This window comes from Sylvia atricapilla, chromosome 19 (assembly GCF_009819655.1).
Source record: "Sylvia atricapilla isolate bSylAtr1 chromosome 19, bSylAtr1.pri, whole genome shotgun sequence".
Taxonomy (NCBI): Eukaryota; Metazoa; Chordata; class Aves; order Passeriformes; family Sylviidae; genus Sylvia; species Sylvia atricapilla.
In genome coordinates, this window is record NC_089158.1 from 10557721 (window position 1) to 10580310 (window position 22590).

General features: G+C 50.9%; 1 protein-coding gene across 4 annotated transcripts in view; it reads left to right on the forward strand.

Moving 5' to 3' along the window:
* GAPVD1 (GTPase activating protein and VPS9 domains 1) overlaps nucleotides 1-22590 on the forward strand; it is a 40368-nt gene that overhangs the window by 16879 nt on the left and 899 nt on the right. For 3 of the 4 annotated variants that reach the window (XM_066332993.1, XM_066332991.1, XM_066332992.1), the window contains 13 exons: nucleotides 41-118; nucleotides 250-623; nucleotides 1143-1230; nucleotides 1607-1687; nucleotides 2341-2463; nucleotides 2953-3082; nucleotides 3467-3576; nucleotides 4208-4367; nucleotides 4665-4852; nucleotides 5492-5705; nucleotides 6279-6351; nucleotides 6708-6905; nucleotides 7593-11307. In XM_066332993.1, coding sequence (XP_066189090.1) covers nucleotides 41-118; nucleotides 250-623; nucleotides 1143-1230; nucleotides 1607-1687; nucleotides 2341-2463; nucleotides 2953-3082; nucleotides 3467-3576; nucleotides 4208-4367; nucleotides 4665-4852; nucleotides 5492-5705; nucleotides 6279-6351; nucleotides 6708-6905; nucleotides 7593-7733 — 1958 coding nt within the window. In that variant the 3' untranslated portion in view covers nucleotides 7734-11307. Of the gene's footprint in view, nucleotides 1-40; nucleotides 119-249; nucleotides 624-1142; nucleotides 1231-1606; nucleotides 1688-2340; nucleotides 2464-2952; nucleotides 3083-3466; nucleotides 3577-4207; nucleotides 4368-4664; nucleotides 4853-5491; nucleotides 5706-6278; nucleotides 6352-6707; nucleotides 6906-7592; nucleotides 11308-15892; nucleotides 15991-20486; nucleotides 20721-22590 lie in introns of those variants that run through there. The other variant, XR_010745079.1, reaches the window with a different exon arrangement.

Below are 22590 nucleotides of genomic sequence, written 5' to 3' on the forward strand. Positions count from 1 at the left end.
GTTTTGGTATGGCACTGACTTTGTTCTCTCTGTATTTCAGGAGCCAGTCAGTTGACATCTCCTCCTTCTCAGACAGATTCTTTGCTTGCATTGTTTGACCCTCTGTCCTCAAATGAGGGTGAGTTATAAAGATCAAACTTTGTTTTTAAAACGGGCATTTTCCATGCTTCTATGTTAGTACCAGGTAATCAGATGATTTGGAATAACACTAAAAGAAATGTGTGGCTTCTTTTCTGCTTGTGACCACAGGTGTGTCAGCTGTAGTAAGGCCTAAAGTGCACTATGCAAGACCCTCTCACCCACCTCCAGATCCCCCCATCCTGGAAGGGGCCGTGGGAGGGAACGAGGCGCGGCTGCCGAGCTTTGGCTCTCACGCTTTGATCCCGGCCGAGCTGGAAGCCTTCAAGCAGAGACATTCCTACCCGGAGAGGCTGGTCCGCAGCAGGAGCTCAGACATTGTCACCTCAGGCCGGAGGCCCATGAGTGACCCTGGCTGGAACAGACGTGCTGGCAATGAGGACAGGGAGCTGCCTGTGGCCTCCAGCAGCGCCGGGGCAGCGGCGCTGGCGGCCGCCTCTCAGTCCTCATCTTCATCTCCCAGCAAGGACTCCTCCAGGGGAGAGGTGAGACTCCTGTTTATCTTTTTTTTTTTGTCTCTCATGCCCACTTTAACTACACATCTAATGTCAGAAAGTTGGAATTAAATGTCTTTAGCCAAGGAATTCCAACAGGCTTTTGTTATCCTTAAAACACTGGCCAATAATGTTTTATAAGATGAAGCTGTAGATGTTCAGAGTGGCTTAAATGGATCTGGCTTTTCTGAAGTTTACTGGATGAGGTTTACTGGGTTTGGTGGTACTTCAGAAATAGATTCATTGTAGTGTTAAATTGCTGCAGCAGCCTGAAAATTAATTTTCTTTAAGAGAAAAATAAATAAAATCTAAGGTTCTTTGTGGCTAAGGGTTTGCATTTGCAGGATGCTCTTCTTTAGAAGAGATATTTCTGACTACTTCACACTGCTCTTTGTGCTCTGCTGTAGTTGTGTTTTTACAGTCCATGTAGCAAAAGCTGATGTGAAGGAGAAATTTTCTCTTTACACTTGATTTGGTAAATGCTCAAGTGTAGACTCTGCCCTTCTGTAGATTGAGGAACGGAAAGACAGTGATGATGAGAAATCTGACAGGAACAAGCCCTGGTGGAGGAAACGTTTTGTGTCTGCCATGCCCAAAGGTAGGATCATGTCTCTCTGGGTTTGGTACTTCAGTCAGAGTTCACACTGCCTTTATTATATCTTTAGTCACTTTTATGGTTAAAGTGTAAATAAATATGTGAATAAAAATGGAAAGCTATCTGACTCCCTTGGCTAGTAGTTCCCTAGAGTGTGCTGTACCTGGAAGGCAAAGCTGTTCTCCCTGACCTCATGTCTGTTAAAGCTGGAGCTGGCTATGGATGATGACAGTGCTTCTCTGCTCTACCCTATGGATAAGCTTGTGCTTTTATGGAAGTTGATAGGATGAAAATTTTCTGCATTAGCCCCTTCCTTAAAGTTTCTGCTACTTGGCCATTATCTCAGAGTAGTCTTTGATGAGGTACCCTGCATTTTCAGCTCCTATTCCATTTAGGAAGAAAGAAAAACAAGAAAAAGACAAAGATGACATGGTGCCTGACAGATACGCAACGCTTCAAGGTATGTGAATAACATCATCATAGTAATTTTCTCTCAGAATGTGCCTCCTGGAGCTCCAGAGTACCCACCAGGTGGCTATTGACAGACAGGTGTGTGCTGTTGTAGTTGGTGTTCAGAACTGGCATTTTGAATAAGAAAATGGATAAAGATTTCCTGACTTGAAAGCTGGTTTTAAGTTGTCACATCTGTCTGTGCATGTAGTGGATTCTCAAGGCCTCACTTTTCCCCTGCCTTCATTACAGAGCTCCTGTTCTTGTCACAGCTGAGCTATAAGGATAGCTGCACACACAGTCCTGTAATAGTTACTTCAGTGTTAAATTAAACATGGTTTGAACCTGGGTGGTTTTTTTTCTGCTTGCCTGAGCTTTTCTAGAAGTCTTCAAATATCCAAGAGCCACTTGTGTATGCAGTATGAATGTGCTGAGGGTCTGCTCAGGGTCTGACTTCATTTGTTCACTTTGATTGTACTGTTTGTTTTCTGGTTTGCTTTGGACTTTATTAATACATTTAAATTTGGGCTACATGGGACACAAGCAGCTCTTTGTTTGATCTGGCTAAACACAGAGTCCGAATGTGTAGGCTCAAGTTTTTGTGTTTGCTTTCAGTTGGCCCAACACCAGGGTAACTCCTGTTGTTTTTTATGGTCCTTTCAGATGATCCCAGCCCAAGGCTCAGTGCACAGGCACAAGCTGCTGAGGACATTCTGGACAAATACAGGAATGCAATCAAGAGAACAAGTCCCAGTGAGGGAGCCATAGTGAACTACGACAGTGCAGGTGAGAACCTGGCTTTTGTAATCACCACCAGCATAGTTTCTGCTCCTTAAAGATAAAAACACTTCAGTATTCTAGACCAATGTTAGTATTAGCAGCTGAACAATGTGACCTCTGAACAAGGAATGTTTTGGCTAATAATCTGTGGGACAGTCCTTCAGAGGCTGGCAATTAAAACAGTATCTCAAGGACAGCTCTTTCATATTGCCATTGAGGGAGCTGCTTGTTGATAGCACATCTCCTATCAATTTTTTAGTTTGTTTGTTTTAAAGGCACACTGAAGAAGTGCCTTCCAAAACTTTTGCAGTTTCTTCTTAGGAGCTTCTAGGTTGTATGTTTTAATGTGCCATTTTTCATATATCCAGAAAAAGCTGGGTTTATTTGCTGTCTCTGTTCTCTTCCTGACCTTAGAATAATCTTAGAGCAGAAAATTCATCTGGTTTCTTCTTCTGACTCCTCTCTTGAGGTGTGATGTGTTTTTCATTTCCACAGAGGGGATTGGGGATGGTGAGAGCATGCACGACTCCCCACGGGATGAGGCTTTGCAGAACATGTCTGCAGACGACCTCCCAGACTCTGCAAGTCAAGTAGCACAGCCACAAGGTTCTGCTTTCTCCTATAGGTAAATATATTTGCAGGTTTCATCTTACCCACAAAGTAGAATTAAAAGCTGAAGCTCTGTGACTGGTTCCCACAAGAATCTTAATACAGATTAATTGTAAACTTCTATGTGCTTTTAGTTTTAAGCATCTCAAACTGTCATATTTCCACTGATGAAGGAGGGATGTTGTAACTAGAGAGGACAGAGCAATTCAGTGTTTAAGAAAATCCCTTTGAAAATGGTGCTGTATCAAAAGAACTGATATTCTAAAGCCTTGACAATGCTGTATATTAAAATGATGTTAAATAACTTCTAGGCAGTATTAAATAAAAAAAGAAAATAAAGACGTATTGAGGAAGCAGGCCTCTCATCAGCTGTGTTAAGAAAATATTTTTCCTCTTTAAGGGATGCGAAGAAGAAATTGAGATTGGCTCTTTGTTCAGCAGATTCTGTTGCCCTCCCGATGCTGACACATTCAACAAGGAATGGTCTCCCAGACCACACAGACCCCGAAGGTAAAGGCTCTCTGCACTGTGTGTGTCTCTCCTTGGCCCCATGTAATGGCACTTGTACTGCAGCATTTATGGTCCCTTCTCTTTGCCATAAATATTGAGGGCACAGGCTGCCTTTTGCCCCCAGAATGTTTTCATTCTCACTCCACAGACAAACACCTATCTCAGCCAGGTCTAAGATTTTTTTTTGTAATGAAGAATCACAGATACAGTGCAGGTAGAGCCTGAAGCTATAGAATAGACTCTGAAAATACACATGCTGCTGGGAGTTGTGCTACTTGAATGATTTACTGGGTCTTTCTGTTGACTTAGTATAAATGTGTTGGGTTGTATCCTTTCATTCACTATAGGTTTATTTGCAGACAGGTGAATATGTCACCTTATCTGCTCCTCTTCACATTTCAGGATGGTTCTAAATACTAGATTAGATAGTGATATGGAAGCTTATCCTCTGATAGCTGGAAAATTCAAAAAGGCTTAATTAATTGTTCTAAAATAACATTTATTGCCTAATATACAGCATTTTTTGTTTTAAACTTCTGTTAAATTCATGTGTTTCCCATATTCAAAAATAGTTTATTTTCATCGTGCCTGGGTTTCTTTTCCTTACTATCTTTCCTTTGTCCTTTATCAGATAATGAAATTGTGTGCTTCCTGAAAGTTCAGCTGGCTGAAGCCATCAACCTGCAGGACAAGAACCTGATGGCGCAGCTGCAGGAGACGATGCGCTGCGTGAGCCGCTTCGACAACCGCACCTGCCGCAAGCTGCTGGCCTCCATTGCAGAGGACTACAGGTACCTTGTCCAGTGCTTCTGCACCCGTGGGCTCCCACATTCATGGATTTATTCACCAGCAGCCTGGGAAGATCCCCTTTGTTTTAAATCGTGCTTGACCAAACCAGGTTATGGCTTCTCTGCTTCCCCACGAAAGGATGCAATTGTCTCATATACGTGAGGCAAACTTCTGAATTCAGGCATTGTTTTGTTTTAAAAGCAATGAGTGGAAGAATCCTTTCTGCTACAGCTCAGCAGTTTGTAAAGCTGTTAGCCTCTGTCTTTGTTGTGGATCTGACGTAGAGCTCTTTGCTTTAGGAAAAGAGCTCCATATATCGCTTATTTAACCCGCTGCCGCCAAGGCCTGCAGACGACACAGGCACACCTGGAGAGGCTCTTGCAGAGAGTCCTGAGAGACAAAGAAGTGGCCAACAGATACTTCACTACAGTCTGTGTGAGGTTACTGCTGGAGAGCAAGGAAAAGAAAATAAGGGAGTTCATTCAAGGTAAGATTAATGCAGACCAAAGTTTTTGTATTTCTTTACTCCGTATTAAAATGCTGGCTTGGGTTAATGTTTTAAAGTATGTCTTTTGATCTGAGCAGTGGATTCCTAAAATAATTTTAATTTCAGATGGTGAATTAATGGCTAAACAGACAGATTACTGTGACTTTACACTATGTTGTGGCAGCTAAGCCATGGTAATTGTCTGCATTTTTTCATGGGCTGAGAGAATGAAGGTAATTTGACATTACTTGGCTGAAAAAGTTATTCTAAATCACATTATCTGCTCCATGGCAGAAGCATGAATACTGTTAATTATTTCATATCTACTGATACAAGATAAATTAAGTTGCAGCATTCAGTTCTTAGTCCAGAACCTTTGGCTGCACCTTAGAAGATATGGAGGATAGTAATAGTCAAAAATATCACAGCATAAGAGACAGTGGCACCAGGAAACTCAAAATAGCCAGTTATACCAAAATGGTTCTATGTTCTCTGTGCACATATTTGACTAAATGAAGCACATTAGGAGTTTGGAGTCAGTTCTTGCTCCTGGAGCATTTAGTGCTGCACATAAAAACCTATCAGAAGTAATACTTTTTTACTTAAGCGAATGTCATTTCTCTTCTTCCTTTTCACCAGATTTCCAGAAACTCACAGCAGCAGATGATAAAACAGCCCAAGTGGAGGATTTTCTCCAGTTCCTGTACGGGGCAATGGCTCAGGATGCCATATGGCAGAACGCCAGTGAGGAGCAGCTCCAGGATGCACAATTAGCCATCGAGCGCAGCGTGATGAATCGCATTTTCAAACTCGCCTTCTACCCTAATCAGGATGGAGATATTTTGCGTGACCAGTAAGTTAATGGAATTCAAAGGATTTGTTTTCTCCTTTGCAGTTGGTGCAGTGGAAGCTGTGCAGCCCTCCTGTGACAGACTTGTCTGAGTCAACCACACAAATTCATGTTTTTGTTCAGAACATTTTGTAAAAGAACGAGGAAGGGCTTTAGCACCATGTGCAAATGTGTTTGCAACAAACTGCTAGAACAGGGGAAAAAAAAAAAAGTTGTAAGTGTAATGATGTGGGATACAGACTGTCAGGTCTGCAAGTGTGTGTGCTGAGAGAATTATCAAAATTCTCTGGTGTTGGTTCAGGACTGGACCTGGCTCATTTTCTGGATTCAGTCAGTATTTTCCATGCATTAAGGGTTCCTGTGGTTTAGAACAGATGCTGCTGGGATGCTCTAGAGGACATGTGGTTGTTTTTAGCTGTACAGAATAATCCTCTGCATCTTCACTGACCTAGTGTCCATCATCTGTAGGGCCACATTCCTGAAGATCTTACTTGTCCTGTCAAACATGCAACAAGTTTCTTCAGCCAGCTGCTGCTGCTTACTTTTCACTCTTTTTTTTTTTTTTTGTGTTTTCAGGGTCCTTCATGAGCACATACAGAGGTTATCCAAAGTAGTGACTGCAAACCACAAGGCACTTCAGATACCTGAGGTAGCAACTCTTTTCCTTTGCTGCCCTATGTGTGTTGGGGTTTGGGCTGAGATTGTTCTGTTTTGCACTTAGAAGGGTGGCTTGGCTGTCTGTGGTAGCTGAAATATCCTGCAGGGAAAATACACTGTCCCCGTGCTGTGCCCACATCTTTTCTGGGCAACCTGTGCCAGGGCCTCACCATCCTCACAGCAGGGAATTTCTTCCGTATATATAACTTAAATCTTCCTTCTTCCTGTTTGAATTCATCTTCAAGCTTCCCATTTCTCCAAAACCTGTGAGCCTGGTTCTTCAGCTCCTCAGTGGAGCACAGACAAGCAGTGTCAGGCCAGCTGAGGACAAGGTTGTTTTTCCCCCAGGTGTATCTCCGGGAGGCGCCGTGGCCGTCGGCGCAGTCCGAGATCCGCACCATCAGCGCCTACAAAACCCCCCGGGACAAGGTGCAGTGTATCCTGAGGATGTGCTCCACCATCATGAACCTGCTCAGCCTGGCCAACGAGGATTCGGTGCCTGGGGCAGATGATTTCGTTCCTGTTCTGGTCTTTGTGCTCATAAAGGTGAGGTTTTTTTGCAGAGATCACAAAATTCTTGTAATAGACAACCAAATTTAGGAGAAGAGAGAATGACTGTGGGTTATGGGGAGCTGGCCAGACTCAAACCCAGATCTGATTCAGCAGGGTTTGAATAGGAATGTCAGAAATGTGGTCAGAGTTATGATTTTTTTAATCTGAGCAAACTTTGCATTTGGAACCAAGGAAATTGGGATCTAGATGTGTAGAGTAGTTTGTTTGAGGTACACCCAGCAGAATCTGTTATCTGTGCCTGCTTCATGCTGTCCTCAGGACCAAGATCCAGACCAGGACTGACTTGGGTTGTGTTACTGGTCTTTTTTGACATGAGTGGAGAATAGTCTGACCTGTAAGATGCTGAAACAACAGGCTTTACACATGTTGAGGTCCTGATGACCTTCACAGACTGTGCCAGTGTTCCCCTTCTTTCTCTTGGCCTGCTAGTCCTTTTTTCCGTGTTGGAAAAATGTTCCTTTCATCAAACCTGATGCCTTCTGAGCGTGTGAAGTGGGACTGGTGAGGATAAACAGTCCCTACCCTGCAGGTAGGTTACATACTCTGTAGGATGAGGATCACTGCACACAGGGAATTGTGGTTTTGTTCTGTATCTTGCGGTGTTTTATTGACGTCGAGCTTTGCAAACAAGCTGTGAGTGTCTCTCTTCTGCCACCCCAGGCAAACCCCCCTTGCCTGCTGTCCACTGTGCAGTACATCAGCAGTTTCTATGCCAACTGTTTGTCTGGAGAGGAGTCGTACTGGTGGATGCAGTTCACGGCAGCCGTGGAGTTCATCAAAACTATCGATGACCGCAAGTAGCTGGACAGCACAGGCAGACTGTGAGCAGGAGAGGAGTCTCTAAGAATGTACAACAGCTGCAAAAGCTGAAGAAAAAGACTTTCCTTGTAAAATACTGTACAGAATTGAGGCGTTTTAAAACACACCTTTACTAATCTAATTAATTTAACAGATTTTTTTTTTTTTTCCTCTTCTCTTTGGGTTGTGTTTTTCTCCCCTCTAGATACTGGCACTGCAAAAGGGACCACAGTTTTCAGGTATTTTGGAATCTCAAAACATTCAGAAAATTCTTCATGCTTTCTCCACCACCCTTCTTCCTGAATTCTTATTCACGTGAACAATTCACTTCATTTCATTTCTAACAGAAAACTGAAACAAGAGGAATCAGGGCAGCCACGCAGTAAACTTTCTAGCTGAATACACCTTTTATTAAGAAAACACCAGCCACACAGAAAGTTTGTAGTAGCTGACATAAGTTATCGGTTATATTTCACCTAAATTTAAAATCTGGGAGGACAGTGTAAATATTATATAACTATATTTAATGCATTGCAAGTATCTTTGGACTTACTATCCTTTGAATAAACAAGCAAAAGCCTCTCTGACCTCTAACAGGTTATGATGTACCATGTTTTGGTGACAAAAAGACTTCCTCAAAAGGCTAAGGTTTAAAAAGGGCAAACTGAACTATTTATTAAGATGTAATTAAGATTACTGAAATTTCTAAAACTGGAATTTATAATAGGGCTTATAAGCTAGCTGAACACTTCTTGGCTAGGGCATTAGGATGTTACAGAGGTTTGGATATATAGAGGAGAGGAATTGTAAGTTACAATAGAGAAGTCTAATATAAAAAGGAGAAATAAAATACCTTACTGTAATATTTTTTCTGAGATATTGTGTATACTGTACAAACCCCAAACAGAGATCCTTAACAGAACCTTGGGCTGTAATATATATTTTGATTAGTGACATTAAATACGTATGCCAGGGGGTTCAGTGAATGTTTTTACTAAATGTTCTTCGTGTTGTCTGCTATGCAGCAGTGCAAGTTTTACTGTTCATAAAAAAATATTTTAAAATAATATAACACTGTTCTTTATGAAACATATCATGACATCAGTTCAGGGTGTTTTATAGATTTCTCACCCCACCTTCCCCTTAAACTGACAGTTATCGATTTAAAGAGGTTTTTATGCACAACACCACATGGGTTTTTCATGAGTGAAGTGGTCTGGGGCATGGCCAGAGGGTGTTGGCTGTATTTAAGCACTTGCTGCTCTTTTTCAGCTTCAATACAGTGAAAAAGTACAGCGAGCGTTGAACTTTTTCATGTCAGTATTATTTCTTGCTCTTTCCAGAGTGTTCATTCCACTTCTGACATAGGGATATGGTAAGACTTGGTGTCTGTGAGTGGTAAAGAAAGCAAAATCTTTCTCCTATTCTTTTAAAAACACAATTGGTTCATTTTGTGTGTGTGTGCATTTTGATGATTAAAACCTGTAAGCAACTAGTACTTGGGAAAAATCACGTGGTTAATTGGAATTAGAGCAATTTATGTAAAGCAGTGAGTGCTTGGTTTGGCTGTGCTACTTGTCAAGGCATAATCAGGAAACTTACTTTTTAGGGCTCTCAGATATCTAACTCAATCTAGCAGTTTTGCCAAACTAATCACAGGTGAGAACGTGGGATGGTAACCTTTTCCTTTTCTTTATAGTCTGTCTCCTCTATTAGAGACTCGAATGTGTGGAGGAGCAATACTCAGTCAAAACAGAATTCTTCTGATCTGCCTTACTTGGTGTCTCAGTCTGTGTAGCATTGCAATATTCTGGTTATTTAGCCTTGATGGGTTTTTGGTGCTGAACATGTAACTCAGTATTGCAAGCACAGCCCTGCAGCAAAGCACAAACATGCCCTTGAAGATATGGCCAGATCATATCAAAAAGCAATATAAATCCATTTCTATTGAAGTGTCCTGTAATATGTAATTACTACTTGAATTTCCAAGACGTTCAGACTGATGTGTGAAAGTTCTGCAGGTTGGGTGTTGGTTGAGGAGAGTATTTGTAGGATCCGTGAGGAAGGCACAAGGGCACAGGAGGTGGTGATCACCCTCTGTGCTGCCTCTGCTGGCCTGGCTCACAGGGTTTGGTCAGCACCATCGGGGCTTTCAGGTTCACTCTCCTTCATGGAAGGGGCAAGAACCATATCCTTCACAGCTTTTATCACTTGGTTTCTCTGCATAGAAAAATACTTAAAAGAACTGGAGTCTTTTTTTAAATGTTATTTTAAAACCAGTAGGTGTTTCAGTGAGCCCCAGGTGAGCTGAGAGTTTTTTGTAGCAAAATGGTCCTTTGCTTCTTTTTTCCAGCCTACTCTGAAGGTCCTTTATATAGTCTTGATAGGTGTAGTTAGAGAATTAGGCTTTCCAAAGAATTAAAAACCTGCCTGTAATGTCCTGTTTTTTCCCAGTGTCCCGTAATGTTTTGTTTTAAAATGCTAAATTCCGTGTCTAGGACGTGATGTCGTTAGGTTTGATGTGCAATAGCGAAGGTGAAAAGACACTGCACAAAGGACCAAAAGTACCAGAACTGCTGCCAAAAGGTGCCAGCCACGGGCCTGTTGCTGTAATCTCGGTGCTTTCTGTGAATTAAACTACTTCAGCCACTGGAGGAGGAATGGAACACTTTGGGCAAAGTGGAGCAGGGAAAGGTCCTTGGTAGCAGGTCACAGTTGTGGACTTGAGGCTTGGTCGTTGTCTCAGCGCCGATTTTTGGCAAGTTCTGAGGAACTGCCACAAAAAACAATGGCATGTGTGTGCCTGGGAATGTTACAGAGGTGCTGGTTTCCTTTTTGGGTAGAGGAGGGAAAGGAAAGGGCTGGGTTTTTCATCTCTAGGAGATTCCTTTGTGCTCCTAAGTGAGATTTCTCTTTAAACCTTTTAAAAATCCTCTTTAAGGAGAATCAGAATGTGTCTGGCCTATCAAGGATTTGAGTTTAAAAGCTTTTGTTTTGAAGACCTTTTCCTACCAAATGCTGAATGTAACTGCCATAAACTTCAGGAAAAAAAAGCCACGAACATGATGCTGTTTCCTGCGGGTGAGTCTGGTGAGCACAGTGTTGGTTTGTATTGCTTGAAAGTGTTCTTGTTGTGTTAAGCCAAATTCTCACAGAATTGGAGAACTCACTGCCATGGGAATGGGGTGGGGGAAGGGGGTAGGAGAGGGGCAGAGCTGCTGGCAGCAGAGCTGTGTGTTGGCACGAGTGAGTGGGTGTGCCTGGAGAGCTGGAGCAGCAGGAAGGCAGTGGGGACACAGGGGGAAGGATGCTCATGTCTGGGTACGGCTGGGGACGTGGTGGAGCCTGTACTACTTGAGAATTAACCTCTGCTGAGTTAGTAGTGTGTGTTCTGTACCTTTTAATTGTGCTTTACCTCTATTGAAAAGCTTTGTACTGCCTCTCCTCTTTGGTAAAGCCTTTATAAACCTAAATTAACGAGCTTGCACAATCTTGTATACAGGAACCCCATCTTGTCTCTTAACGTGATTATTAATGTATTATTCTGTAAAACCTGATTAAAAGGAGAGCAGTTTAACCGCCTGGCTTTGACGTTTGTTCCAGTGCCATCAGCAGTTGTGCTGGGCTTGGCAAGTGCAAGTGTGAGCAGCTTCCCACTAATTCTGTGTGGTTTTGCACTGGGCACTGCTGCTCTGCGCCATCCTCACACCTCGCAGGGAAGGGACGTTGGCAAAAAAGAACCAAAATCCAGTAAAGGGGAGAGGAAGCTCCGCTGCATTGACTGCTTAGCACAGAGTTATTATTTGGAATCTGTAGCTTGGCTTTTCTAGTAGCTCGAGAGGAAAGAAATAGCTCTGCCTGCAGCAGGACTGTGCCTGTCCCTCTGCTGGCTGCTGTTCGATGCCTTGTTGAGAACGGTCAGGTCCAAAGGTATGACGTTTGGCGTCTTTTTTCTTAGGAAATGGTCATTCCTCCTGGTGAGACAGGAGGATTTGAGCTGTCCTGCACCCGCCCAGTCCCGGGGCGCTGCCGGTGCTGCCCTGAGCTCGGTCCCCGCAGTGTTATTGACCTTGATTCTCTCTCATTTGCATCCAGCATTTTTCATCCTCTGGAATATGGTGTTTGGGGACCTTTCCATCATTAAGTGGATTTACAGCAATTTCCTTATGTGTTTTCTCCAAGGGATTCTGTTATGAGAGGCACATTAAATCTCCATTAATACCTCATTATCCGACTGATAAGATTACCATGATAATGAGGCAGAAATTCTAATTGTTTCACTTCTTATTGTGCCTTTCATTAAATCATATACCTGGAAGTTGCTGTCAGAGTGGGGATCTCCAGCCTGCAGAGCTTGGGAGGTGACCTAGTCCTGCGCATCCCGGTTCTGTCCCACGGCGCTGGAGGGATCCCTGGGGTGTGCTGGCTTTTTCTCCCGTGCCTCCTGCCAGGGTCTCTCCTCCACGGCCACCTACCAGAAGGGTTTCCAGTGGCCCGGGGCCCTCGGCAGCCTGCACCGGCAGCGTGGGTTTGGAGAGGCTGTTCCACGTGGCGCCGTGCCCGAGCCGCGGTTGTACATTGCTCCTGAGGGTGGTTAAGCACAGGGGTGTGCAGCCCGTGTCGGAGCTGTTACAGCCCATCAGGTCAATGATCCATGAACTAAAAAGTCTCTAAGAAAGAGCAATTATTGTCTATCATGTGTCAAAGGCGCCCGTATTGACCCCGATGGATGGAGCCGTTCTGGGCTGTTGAGGCAGCGATCCGTGAACGGGGCTCACGGGAGCAGAGGTCTGGACACCCGCAGCACGAGGTGAGGGGTCGGGAGGGCAGCAGGGCGGTGCTGGGTGGGCAGCCCGAGGTGGGGAATGGCTCTGCTGTGCCCCAGGGGCTGTTCCCCGGCTCCTGCTCCGCCGGTGTCCGCACAGGGATGTCCTGTGCGCAGCACGGCAGCCAGCAAACACCACCGAGCCCTGCTTGGTGCTGGATCCAGCTCCGGGTCCACCGAGCCGTCCCTGCCCTCAGCCTGTTCCTTGGGCCCTGCTGGTGCTGCCCCGGCCCCCGGAGCCCCGGCCCTGGCTGCGGGACCGGACCGGACCGGACCGAGCCGCTCTGGCGCCCCTGGCCGCAGCCCGGGCTCCGCGGCAGAACACAGCCATCCCCTGCACGAGGGGTCTCCGGCTCCTCCTGCGCACAGAAGGAGATGTCTCCATAGTAACTGGCACATTCGGAGGGCAGGAGGCACAGGGGACGGCAGACAAAGCCCGTGTTGAGCCGCGGGCAGCCCCCGGCACAGGGACCGCGCTGCTCCGGGCGGAGACAGCGGTGGCACTGCCATGGCGCTGTCCCCTGTCCCAATGTGTGGCGGTGTCACCCCTGTGCCGGGGGTGGCTGTGGGCACCAGGCTGCGGAGGCAGAGGCGGGTCGGGCTGGGCACCTGGGCCGGGCAGGTGCCGAGGGAGCGGGCAGTGCCCACCGTGCCCGGCGCTGCCAGCCCCCGGCACACCGCAGCCAGCCACGGGCTGGGGTTAATCAACATTCATTCATGTTTCCAAGTGTAAATTGAGCATTTGTTTAATTATGTGTAAGCAGCAATACATTCTGGCCATTATCTAAATCACTATTTTATTTCCTGGATGTGGTTTCATAATGCCGGGTTTGTGCTCCAGCCTCTGCATCATTAACAGAGAAGAGTTAATGAATATAAAAGCGTAAAGGCTAATTACACTTTAATTTACAATCATGGTCTCATTTTGGGACCACATGAAATCTGTTTTGAAAACAATTAAAACAAACAAACAAAAAAGAGCCCAGTGCAGGTCTGGTGGGTGGAAGGCTTTGGGCACGGTGGCCACGGGCCCGGGGCGATGCTGCTGCTCAGTGCTGCTCAGGGCGGTCCCTGGCTCCCCTCGGCCCGGGGATGGTGACCCAGGCTGGGGTGGTGACCCGGCCCGGGGGTGGTGACCCGGCCCGGGGGTGGTGACCCGGCCCGGGGGTGGTGACCCAGGCCGGGGATGGTGACCCAGGCTGGGGTGGTGACCCAGGCCGGGGTGGTGACCCAGCGGCACCCCGGGGCCCGGCAGCTGCGGGGACACTGCTGAGGGATGGACATCGGGGCCCGAGCGGGAGCACAGTTCGTTGGAAGGAGACAAAGATTTATCGGGCTGCAGATGTTGAAAGCCAGACCCAGCCACAGTGCTGACTGCAGCACTTTGCAGTGTTCACCGCCCCGGGGTCCGCTTGTGTCCCTCCCCGCAGGTGCCGGGCCTGGCCCTTGGGGGGACAGTGGCTGGGGACGGGGCCGGGCTCTGTCTCTGTCTCTGCCCGCAGGAGGGTCGTGCTGGGCAGGGAGGTTGTGTAACCTCGGTGTCAGGGCAGCTCCCTGTGCTAGGCACAGCCCCGCCTCTGCTGCCATCACCCATGGCAGAGGCCACGGATGTCCCAGAGCAGCTGGCCACTGTCACAGCTGATGCCACGTCTCGGCCCGGGGCAGGAACTGTTCCCACTGGCACGGGATTGCCTTTCTGGACATGGCTGTGGGTCACAGGTGGGATTCCAGGGCCAGGGTGTAGGCTGGGAAGAGACCCTGGTGGAGCACAACTGGAGCCTGGGCTGCTGTGCTTTGCAATGAGTGAATACCTGTTTGTGTTTCCTTTATTCTGATTGCCCCAACAATGGGACAAAAGCTGTGTGCTGAGACCAGGAGGGAGCAGTGGCCTCAGCACCTGAGGCTTGTTCCCTTCTCTGAGCTGGCTGCCTTCAGCCAGCAGAGGAAATAAATCTCCCTGAGAAAACCACTTTGCTCACACAATTCCAATCCAACAGGGCATCGTGGCATCACTCACTTCTTGTTTTTTTTAGCTGATAATCTTTTATTGGGCCAGTTGAGCCTTGTAGAAGCACGGTGCCCTCGCTGGCTGCTGTGGGTGCTCAGAGCTGGGGGCTCACGGGCACTGTGAGGACAGTGGTGCCCATCCCTGCCAGGGCTCAGCTCGGGCGGTGCTGTGTCTGTGCTGGGATGTGTCCCCAGGCTGGTGCCCTGAGCTGATGCCAGCAGAAGCACTGAAGTCCCTGTGGTTTTGCTCACCCTGCCTGTGGTGAAGGACAGGAGGTGTCCTTCCACTGCCAGGTGTCTCTGGAGGTGGCACATCTGCTCCGTGGGATTTACAGAACTCAGCACTCCTGGAGCCAGGGGTTCTGGCTCTGCCATCTGTGTGGGCTCCACATGCTCGGTGGTGGGAGCCCATCCTGCCTGGGAACACCTCCCCTCCCTGTCCCTCCCCAGGGCTACTGTAGGGGCTGTGCCACAGCTGAAGCCTCGTGTGTCCCTCAGACAGGTTTGTCATGCAGCCTGTCACTGTGCAGCGGGGCCGTGTCACTAATGAACACATCCAGGCACTGAGTGCCTGCGGTCGCTAATTGAAAGTGCTCACAATTGGGAATTCCTGTGGGTTAGGCACAGTACCTGCACTAACAGGGACTCGACTTTCAAAAATCCATGGCTACCGAGGGCAGCAGAGGAGGGACAGCTGCAGTGCCCCAGTGCCCTGCCCACCCTGGGAGCAGCCCACGGCTCACACCTTCATCACCTCCACTGCCCTGAGGAATGCAATACCCAGCCTGCAGCTGAGGGGGTTCAGGGCTGCTGAGGGCTCCAGGTATCTGGGGAGGTGCTGTCTCCAGTGAGTCGTGTCTCATGAGGGCTCAAGGCTCACTCAGTGCCTCTGCAGTGGCACTGGTGGGTCACAGGGCTCAGCTCCCCTCAGCAGCAGCATGAGGATGCTGCTTGTGCAGGACATCATCAGCTCCCCCTCGTCAGCGTTCCCACCTTCCCAGTAATCCGTGTCATCCCAAATCCTATCAGCACTGATTTGATATTTACCCCCAAATCGTGGATGAACATGTTGAACATCATCATCCGATGACGATTCCCCATTGACAACCACTTTTTGAGACCTGTCAGTCAGCCAATTCTTAATCCTTCTAATGTGAGCTCTATTGATATTATATACAGCTAATTTTTTAATCAAAACGTCATGTGCTATTAAATCAAATGCCGAACAGAAGCCAAAGCACACCACTGCTCCTCAGTTACTTTTATTAGGTAAACTTTTAAATCCAAGGAATGAGACCAAATTTTTTGACAAACCTGACTTCCAATCCAGCCATGTTCCTGGCTCTGGTTCCAGCCCCACGTGCTGGCACCTGCAGCCGTTCCTGCTCCTCAGCCTTTGCCCGGGATGGACACGACCGAGGGGTGAGTGTGGCCAGAGGGGGAGCGTGGGCTGGACGTGCCCGGGGAGGGCTGGGCACCGGGGCAGAGCTGCTGCCGGGATGGAGGAGTCTCATCCAGGCCACTTCACAGTTAAAGTCTTGGTGGGGAAATGGGAATTTTCCTCCTGTGCTGGATGCAGCCTCTGACCTGAAAATGCGGGCGCAGCCTCCCCGGATGCGGCGCGGGAGCAAATGCGATATGACAGCGCAAGACACTCCAATATGGTTAGCAGCTGTCCGGCCGCCACTGGGCCGGCGGGGCGGCAGGATGGCCCGGGCACAGATGCATTTGGGGGAGGAGGGAGGGCAGGGCAGGGCCGGGCTCGGGCACGTACGTGCGGGCAGGCACACGCTGCCGCTGCCAGGGCGCGGGGATGGCACCGGAGCTCCTCACACCGGGACCAGCCCACGGCCCCACCGGAGTGGGGATGGCGCCTGGGTGCCACCTGTGCCACCGTCCTGGGTTTTGGGGACCCCTGCCCAGAGCCAGGTGAGCCAGGCTGCTGGAAAGCCTCCTCCAGCTGCCACCTGTAGGGGCTCCTGCACTGGTCCATCCAGCACAAGGCCACTCGCCCAGCTCTGTCCCCTCCAGCTCAACCAACCCTCTGTAAATCTAAATTAATAAGGTTGCACAGCTACAGACACAGGAACATGGGCTGTGTCTTGTCTTTGTCGATCAATGCTTTCTATCATCCCATAAAGCTGATTAAAAAGCAGAGCAGTTCATCTCACCAGGTTCCGCATCCCAACGTTATAAATTTGATATTCCAGTTAATGATTGTCAGCGCTGGCGGAGGACACGGAAGCTGGTCAGTGTTTGTAGTTTATAATTAATATTGGAGCATTGCTGCAGAGGGCACCAAGGAGGAATTTGGGATGCTTAGGAATTTATTATCCCTAAAATGCCAAAGAGCGGGCGAAAGGCAGTTTGTGTGCCCAGCACCGCCTGTGCCAGAGGGACACAGAGTGACCAGTGTGACCTGTCACGGTCACCAGCTCCCCACCTGTGTCCCCAGTGATGCTGGGAGGGTCAGCCGAGGGGGTCAGCCACATCCCAGCCCTTCCCTGCTGTCCGTAGGGAAGCTGCACTGAACAGATGTCTCTGCCCCAGCTCTGGACACAGGGATGTTGGTCCCTCAGGCTAGACGGTGACCTGGTTGCTGATGCCAGCTGCTTGGAGAGCCCGTGGATGGAGGGATGGATGATGCTGTGCCTGTCTGGCAGCCCTGCCAGGGGTCACAGCCCCTCGGTGGCCCGGGCAGGGCTGCAGTGGCTGCTCCTTGCCAGCCGTGTGTGGCACAGGGCAGAAAATGCCACCAGTGCAGCCCACAGCCACTGCCTGCGCCAGCACAGGGAGTTTTGGGGCTTTCTCCACAAGTAAGAAACTTGACCCCAAAGGAATGTCCCGAGCTGTTTGTCTGGGATACAGCCCCATAACCTGATCAGATTCCCAGGGTCAGACAGCCTCATGTCCTGGGTCGGTGAGGTGCACGGGGGGCTGAGTGGGACACCGGCTCTCCAGACAGGAGCAGGGACAGGGCTAGAGATATGGGGAGGGACAGGGACAAGGACAGGGAAGGGGTCAGGGCACAGGGCGGGGACAGCCCGTGCGGTGGTCGCTCAGCCCGTGCAGCGCCGGAGGCTGCGGCCGCCTCAAGGTGGCACCGTAAGAGTGGGAACAGCGCTGCAGAACAAAGGCACGGCTCAGAGCCTCCGAACAGCTCGGAGCGACCAGCACAGAGCCCCCAGCCCCACTCAGAGCCCCCAGGACAGCACAGAGCCCCCAGGACAGCACAGAGCCCCCAGCCCCACACAGAGCCCCCAGCCCCACTCAGAGCCCCCAGGACAGCACAGAGCCCCCAGCCCCATACAGAGCCCCCAGCCCAGCACAGAGCCCCCAGCTCAGAGCCCCCAGGACAGCTGATAACCCCCAGCCCCTCTCAGAGCCCCCAGGACAGCACAGAGCCCCCAGCCCAGCACAGAGCCCCCAGCCCCATACAGAGCCCCCAGCCCCATACAGAGCCCCCAGCACAGCACAGAGCCCCCAGCTCAGAGCCCCCAGCCCAGCACAGAGCCCCCAGCCCCTCTCAGAGCCCCCAGCCCGGAGCCTGCACAGAACAGAGGGTCCCGATGTCACCGCTACAGTCCCGGCAGGGGGCAGGAGGACGGCTCCCGGCGGTGGCAGGAGGGGCCCTCGGGGCCAGCCGGGGTGGCTCTGCACGGCCCGGGCCAGTGTCAGCCACGGCTCAGAGGGGCCCGGCCTGCTGTCGTGTGTCACACACCCCGCTCTCCAGGGATTTGGGGTGACTGTCACGTTTCTGTGTTTCCCCAGGCACGGGGAGGAGGATGCCGTGTGTGCGGCGTGGGGCCGGTGCCCACTGGAGACCGTGGCGCGGATCCACGTGGCGCTCTGCTGCTGGGATTCCCAGCTCCATCTGCCTTGTTCGGGGACACAAGAGGTGCCCAAGCCCTGGCGGTGTGTGGGGTTCTCCTGCCCGGCTCCCGGCCACCGCCGAGCCGCCCTCCCGCTAATCGGAGTGTGCCGAGGAGGAGCCCCTTCAGCTCTGCCTGCCTTGACACCAAGACCTAAACCTGCTGTAAAACCGAATGGATACGCACACCCACATCCACGAGGCTTTTAGTTCAGCAACAAGTGAATCCATCAAAGCCCAGCACCTAATTTAATAGCAATAATGAAAGGTGTGCGTCACTATTAATTTAAGCACTCCAACATTAGCCTTGCACTTAGAAACCAGCAAGGCAAAGCTATTTACAAATGAATGTACCAGGGCAATAAATTGAAAGGACTGGTCTGACCTGCGGTGGCGGCTTTCTTCATTTATACATAGATATATTTCTATAGATGCATTTATTCCCATCTCTTTAGCGAACTCTCCCTAATTAAGTTGAAGTGGCAGTGGAAGTGTGGCAGTAAGTGTGGAAAGAAGCTGCTGAAAATGTATTTAATTCATTATAAATAATCTTTGATACCGTGAGGTTGCATAAAGGTTTCAGCATCAGAGCAGGACACCAAGGAAGGCCAAGGAGATCATCTGCACACAGTGGGAGCGTCTGCAGCCCGTGGTTTGAGGTCCCTGTGCCAGGGAAGGGGGAGCAGGAGCAGGGGGAGGCGCACGGACACGGGGCTCTGGCTCCCCGTGCCCCCAGGAGGGTAATGTATGTGAGGAGGAAGGTGTATGTCACCCACATTAAAGGAGTTTAATGTGCTCAGAGTCACATTATTGTACCCTCGCAGAATACATTATCTGTGCGCTGCCTTCACAGGCTGTCACCTCGCAGAGAGGCTGCGGAGTTCCTGGAAACCATTATCAGCCTCTAATGATATTATCAAAATTGGAGCACCAGTGGCACGGTGGGGGCCGGGGATTCATCCCTGCTGCCAGCACTCGGTGTGCGCTGAGAGCCCCTGGGGGCAGCAGGACAGGACCGTGCCTCCGTGGGTCCTGCCGTGGAGCAGAACTCCCGTGGGTGATGGACCGGGGGATGCAGAGGCCGTGGGGACCCCTGGGTGCCCTTCCCATGACACCGAGCACTGCTCTGCCCTTCTCCCTGGCTGGTGGCACCACAAAATACCCGGAGTCGTCTTTTTTGGAGTGTAATCTTCTGCCTGCGACAAGGAGCCACGCAAACTGATAAATTGCAGATTAAACGAGTGCCACACTCCACTCCAGCCCTGGCTGTTAATTCCCCTGTTGTGCAATTCCCGGCTCTCAGGGCCTGTCAATTCCAGCTAATCGCAGGAGGCACTAAAACACTCTGCCCTGACAGCCCCGGATCGAGGCACCCCTGACTCCCGGCTCAGGTGGATTGCACGCATCACTTATGCACAAATCAGCAATATGCCAGCGGGGAGGAATTATGTCCGATGACAGCCCAGACATGAGGTACATATTGCAGAGCCGGCGAGCCCCAGCCGCCGTGACAGATTGCGGCGCTGGTGCGGGAGCGGATCCCGGCCGCCCCGGCCCCGGGCACCCGGAGCCACCGGCACCGCGCCTGTGCCGCCACAGCACGGGGTGGCACTGCCAGCCTGTCCCCTGCCTGCCCCCGAGCCCACCCCCGGCCCCTTCTCATCCCCATCCCTCCGGTGATCCCCATCCCGGGCTGCCCAAAGGGGCAAAGGAGGAGGGAACGGGGCTTTGGGTGGCACCGTGGGCACACGGAGGGTCCCACCCGGGGCCGGGGGTGCCAAAGCCCCCTGCAGAGCCCGGCTGGGGTGGGCACCAGCCCCGCTCAGCCCAGCCCGGCACTGCCGTAACATTTAACTTGTCGTAGTCTGTGATCCTGAAAAGCTGAAATTAATGACAGCCTTGCAGTTGCTCATTAATAATTGCTTCATTACTGTACGCAGTTGCAGCCTCCTGACAATAATGGGGTTTGCTGGTGTATTTCTAATTATCTGGCATTTCAGCTCCCTAATAGAGTCCCGGCGCTCCCTGACGAGACCTTGTTCCCCGGCAGGAGCACGGCTCAGCCCCAGCGCCCGCAGCAGCCCGTGTGCTCCTTCACCTGCAGCTCCCGGGAAGAGGCTGAACGCCCTGGTGAGGCCCCGGGCAGGGCTGGGGACACCGAGGACCCCCACACTTGGGCTGAGCTCTCCCCATCCCCAGCGCACACCTGGGGCTGCTGCCGAGGCCGGTTTGGGGGCAAAGACAGCGGGACAGATGTTGGATTTTGGAGCTCCGGCACGTGAAGCAGGTACGTGCCTGTGGCTGGCACTGCTCAGCGTGGCCACACCAGGGTTACATCACGGCTGTCCCCAAGGCCACACCACGGTCACACCACGGCTGTCCCCAAGGCCACACCATGGCTGTCCCCAAGGCCACACCACGCTGTCCCCAAGGCCACACCACGGTCACACCACAGCTGTCCCCAAGGCCACGCTGTGGCTGTCCCCAAGGCCACATGACTGCTGTCCCCAAGGCCACACCACGCTGTCCCCAAGGCCACACCATGGCTGTCCCCCAGGCCACATCATGGCTGTCCCCAACGCCACACCACACTGTCCCCAAGGCCACATCACAGGTGTCCCCAAGGTCACACCATGGCTGTCCCCAAGGCCACACTGTGGCTGTCCCCAAGGCCACACCACGCTGTCCCCATGGCCATGGCAGGCCTGGTGCTGCCCCTCAGGTGTGTCCCTGGCTGGTGAGCAGAGCCACGAGGAGGTGGCAGCAGCCTCAGCGGGCGCCTGGGGCGGTGGCGGTGGCAGTGGAAGGGAATTCCAGCTCCTCAGTGGTGGCAGTGGCGGTGGCAGGGGAGCTGTGGCAGTGTCCCCACGCTCACAGCGTGGCAATGACCACTTGTGCCCCACGCCAGCCCCGCCACCAGCTCCCAGCCTGTCACAGCAGCCCCCGCACTCCCACCTGGGGAGGGGGCTCATTTGTAGTTAAAAATCTATTGTGACTTGTCAGAAAAATGAATAAATGAGCACATTATTTTTTCATTTTGGAGCTCAGCATCTGTTTGTCTAATCAAGAAAGAGAACTGGGAAAGTCAACCAGGGCTGACGCACACATTTTATTTAACTTTTCCTCTGTCAAAGGAGTTTAAATGTGTAATGAACAGGCCATGGTGATTTGAAATATAATCCCATTACTCTGATGAGATTACCCAGGCTGTGAGAGTTCACAAATCATGCTTAGGGTTTTTAGAGTGAACAACACCCTGTTGAGATTTTTTTTTTTTTCTCTTTTTGCATTTAAGCAGAGGTGTGTGGGGAGAATAAAACATGACAGTGCTTAACCCTTCACGCAGTGGAGCAGCGGCGTGGGGCTGTGCCCAGGGCCAGCCCTCCCTGTGCCTCAGCTCCTTGGTGACCCTGAGATCTCCCGTGGTGGCAGCAGTGATGCCAGGGAGCAGCACCTGGCCAGGGCACACTCCTGCTGGCCCAGCTGGCCGCGTGCCCGCCGTGCCCACACGTCCCTGTCCTCGTCCCTGTCCTTGTCCCAGCGCTGCACAGGGGCGGCTGTGCTGGGATGTGATTTAAGGAGCATTAATTTCAGCTGCAGCAGCAGCACCCAGCCCCACCCGCCACCGCAGCAGCGCGTTTCCATGAATTCATGGGCCCATTACAAACATGTCTCCATAAATAACTCCCCCCATTAATCTCAGGGCTGCACCCATGGCTGTGAGATGGGTTTGGCCAGCTTGTCCCGGTGCCGGGTCTCAGCCCCGCCTGAGGGGCAGCTGCAAAACCCCTGGGATGCTCCAGACTCCCACCAACCCTAACCCAAAGGTGCCTCTGGCTGGAATTGGTCCTTTGGGAGCTCACGGCAAACCCCTGCGGAGCCCAGGGAGAGCGTCAAGTGCTCTGGCCTTGGGTGCCAGCCTGTGCCAGGGTGTCCCCTGCTCCAAGGTCACTCTGGTGCTCTCCTGTGCTCTGACAAAGCCGAGGAGGTGGAGGGGAGTTGTCCCTGTGGACAGAACTCCCCTGAGAGCAGGAGTCAGGGAAAATCCAGGGATCTCTGCTGCTCCAGCAGCTGCCCGTGTGCGGCAGGCCGGAGCCGTCCTCGGCCGCAGGGATGGGGGAACAGCTTGCCTTGCTGACCCAGTTGAATGCCCATCT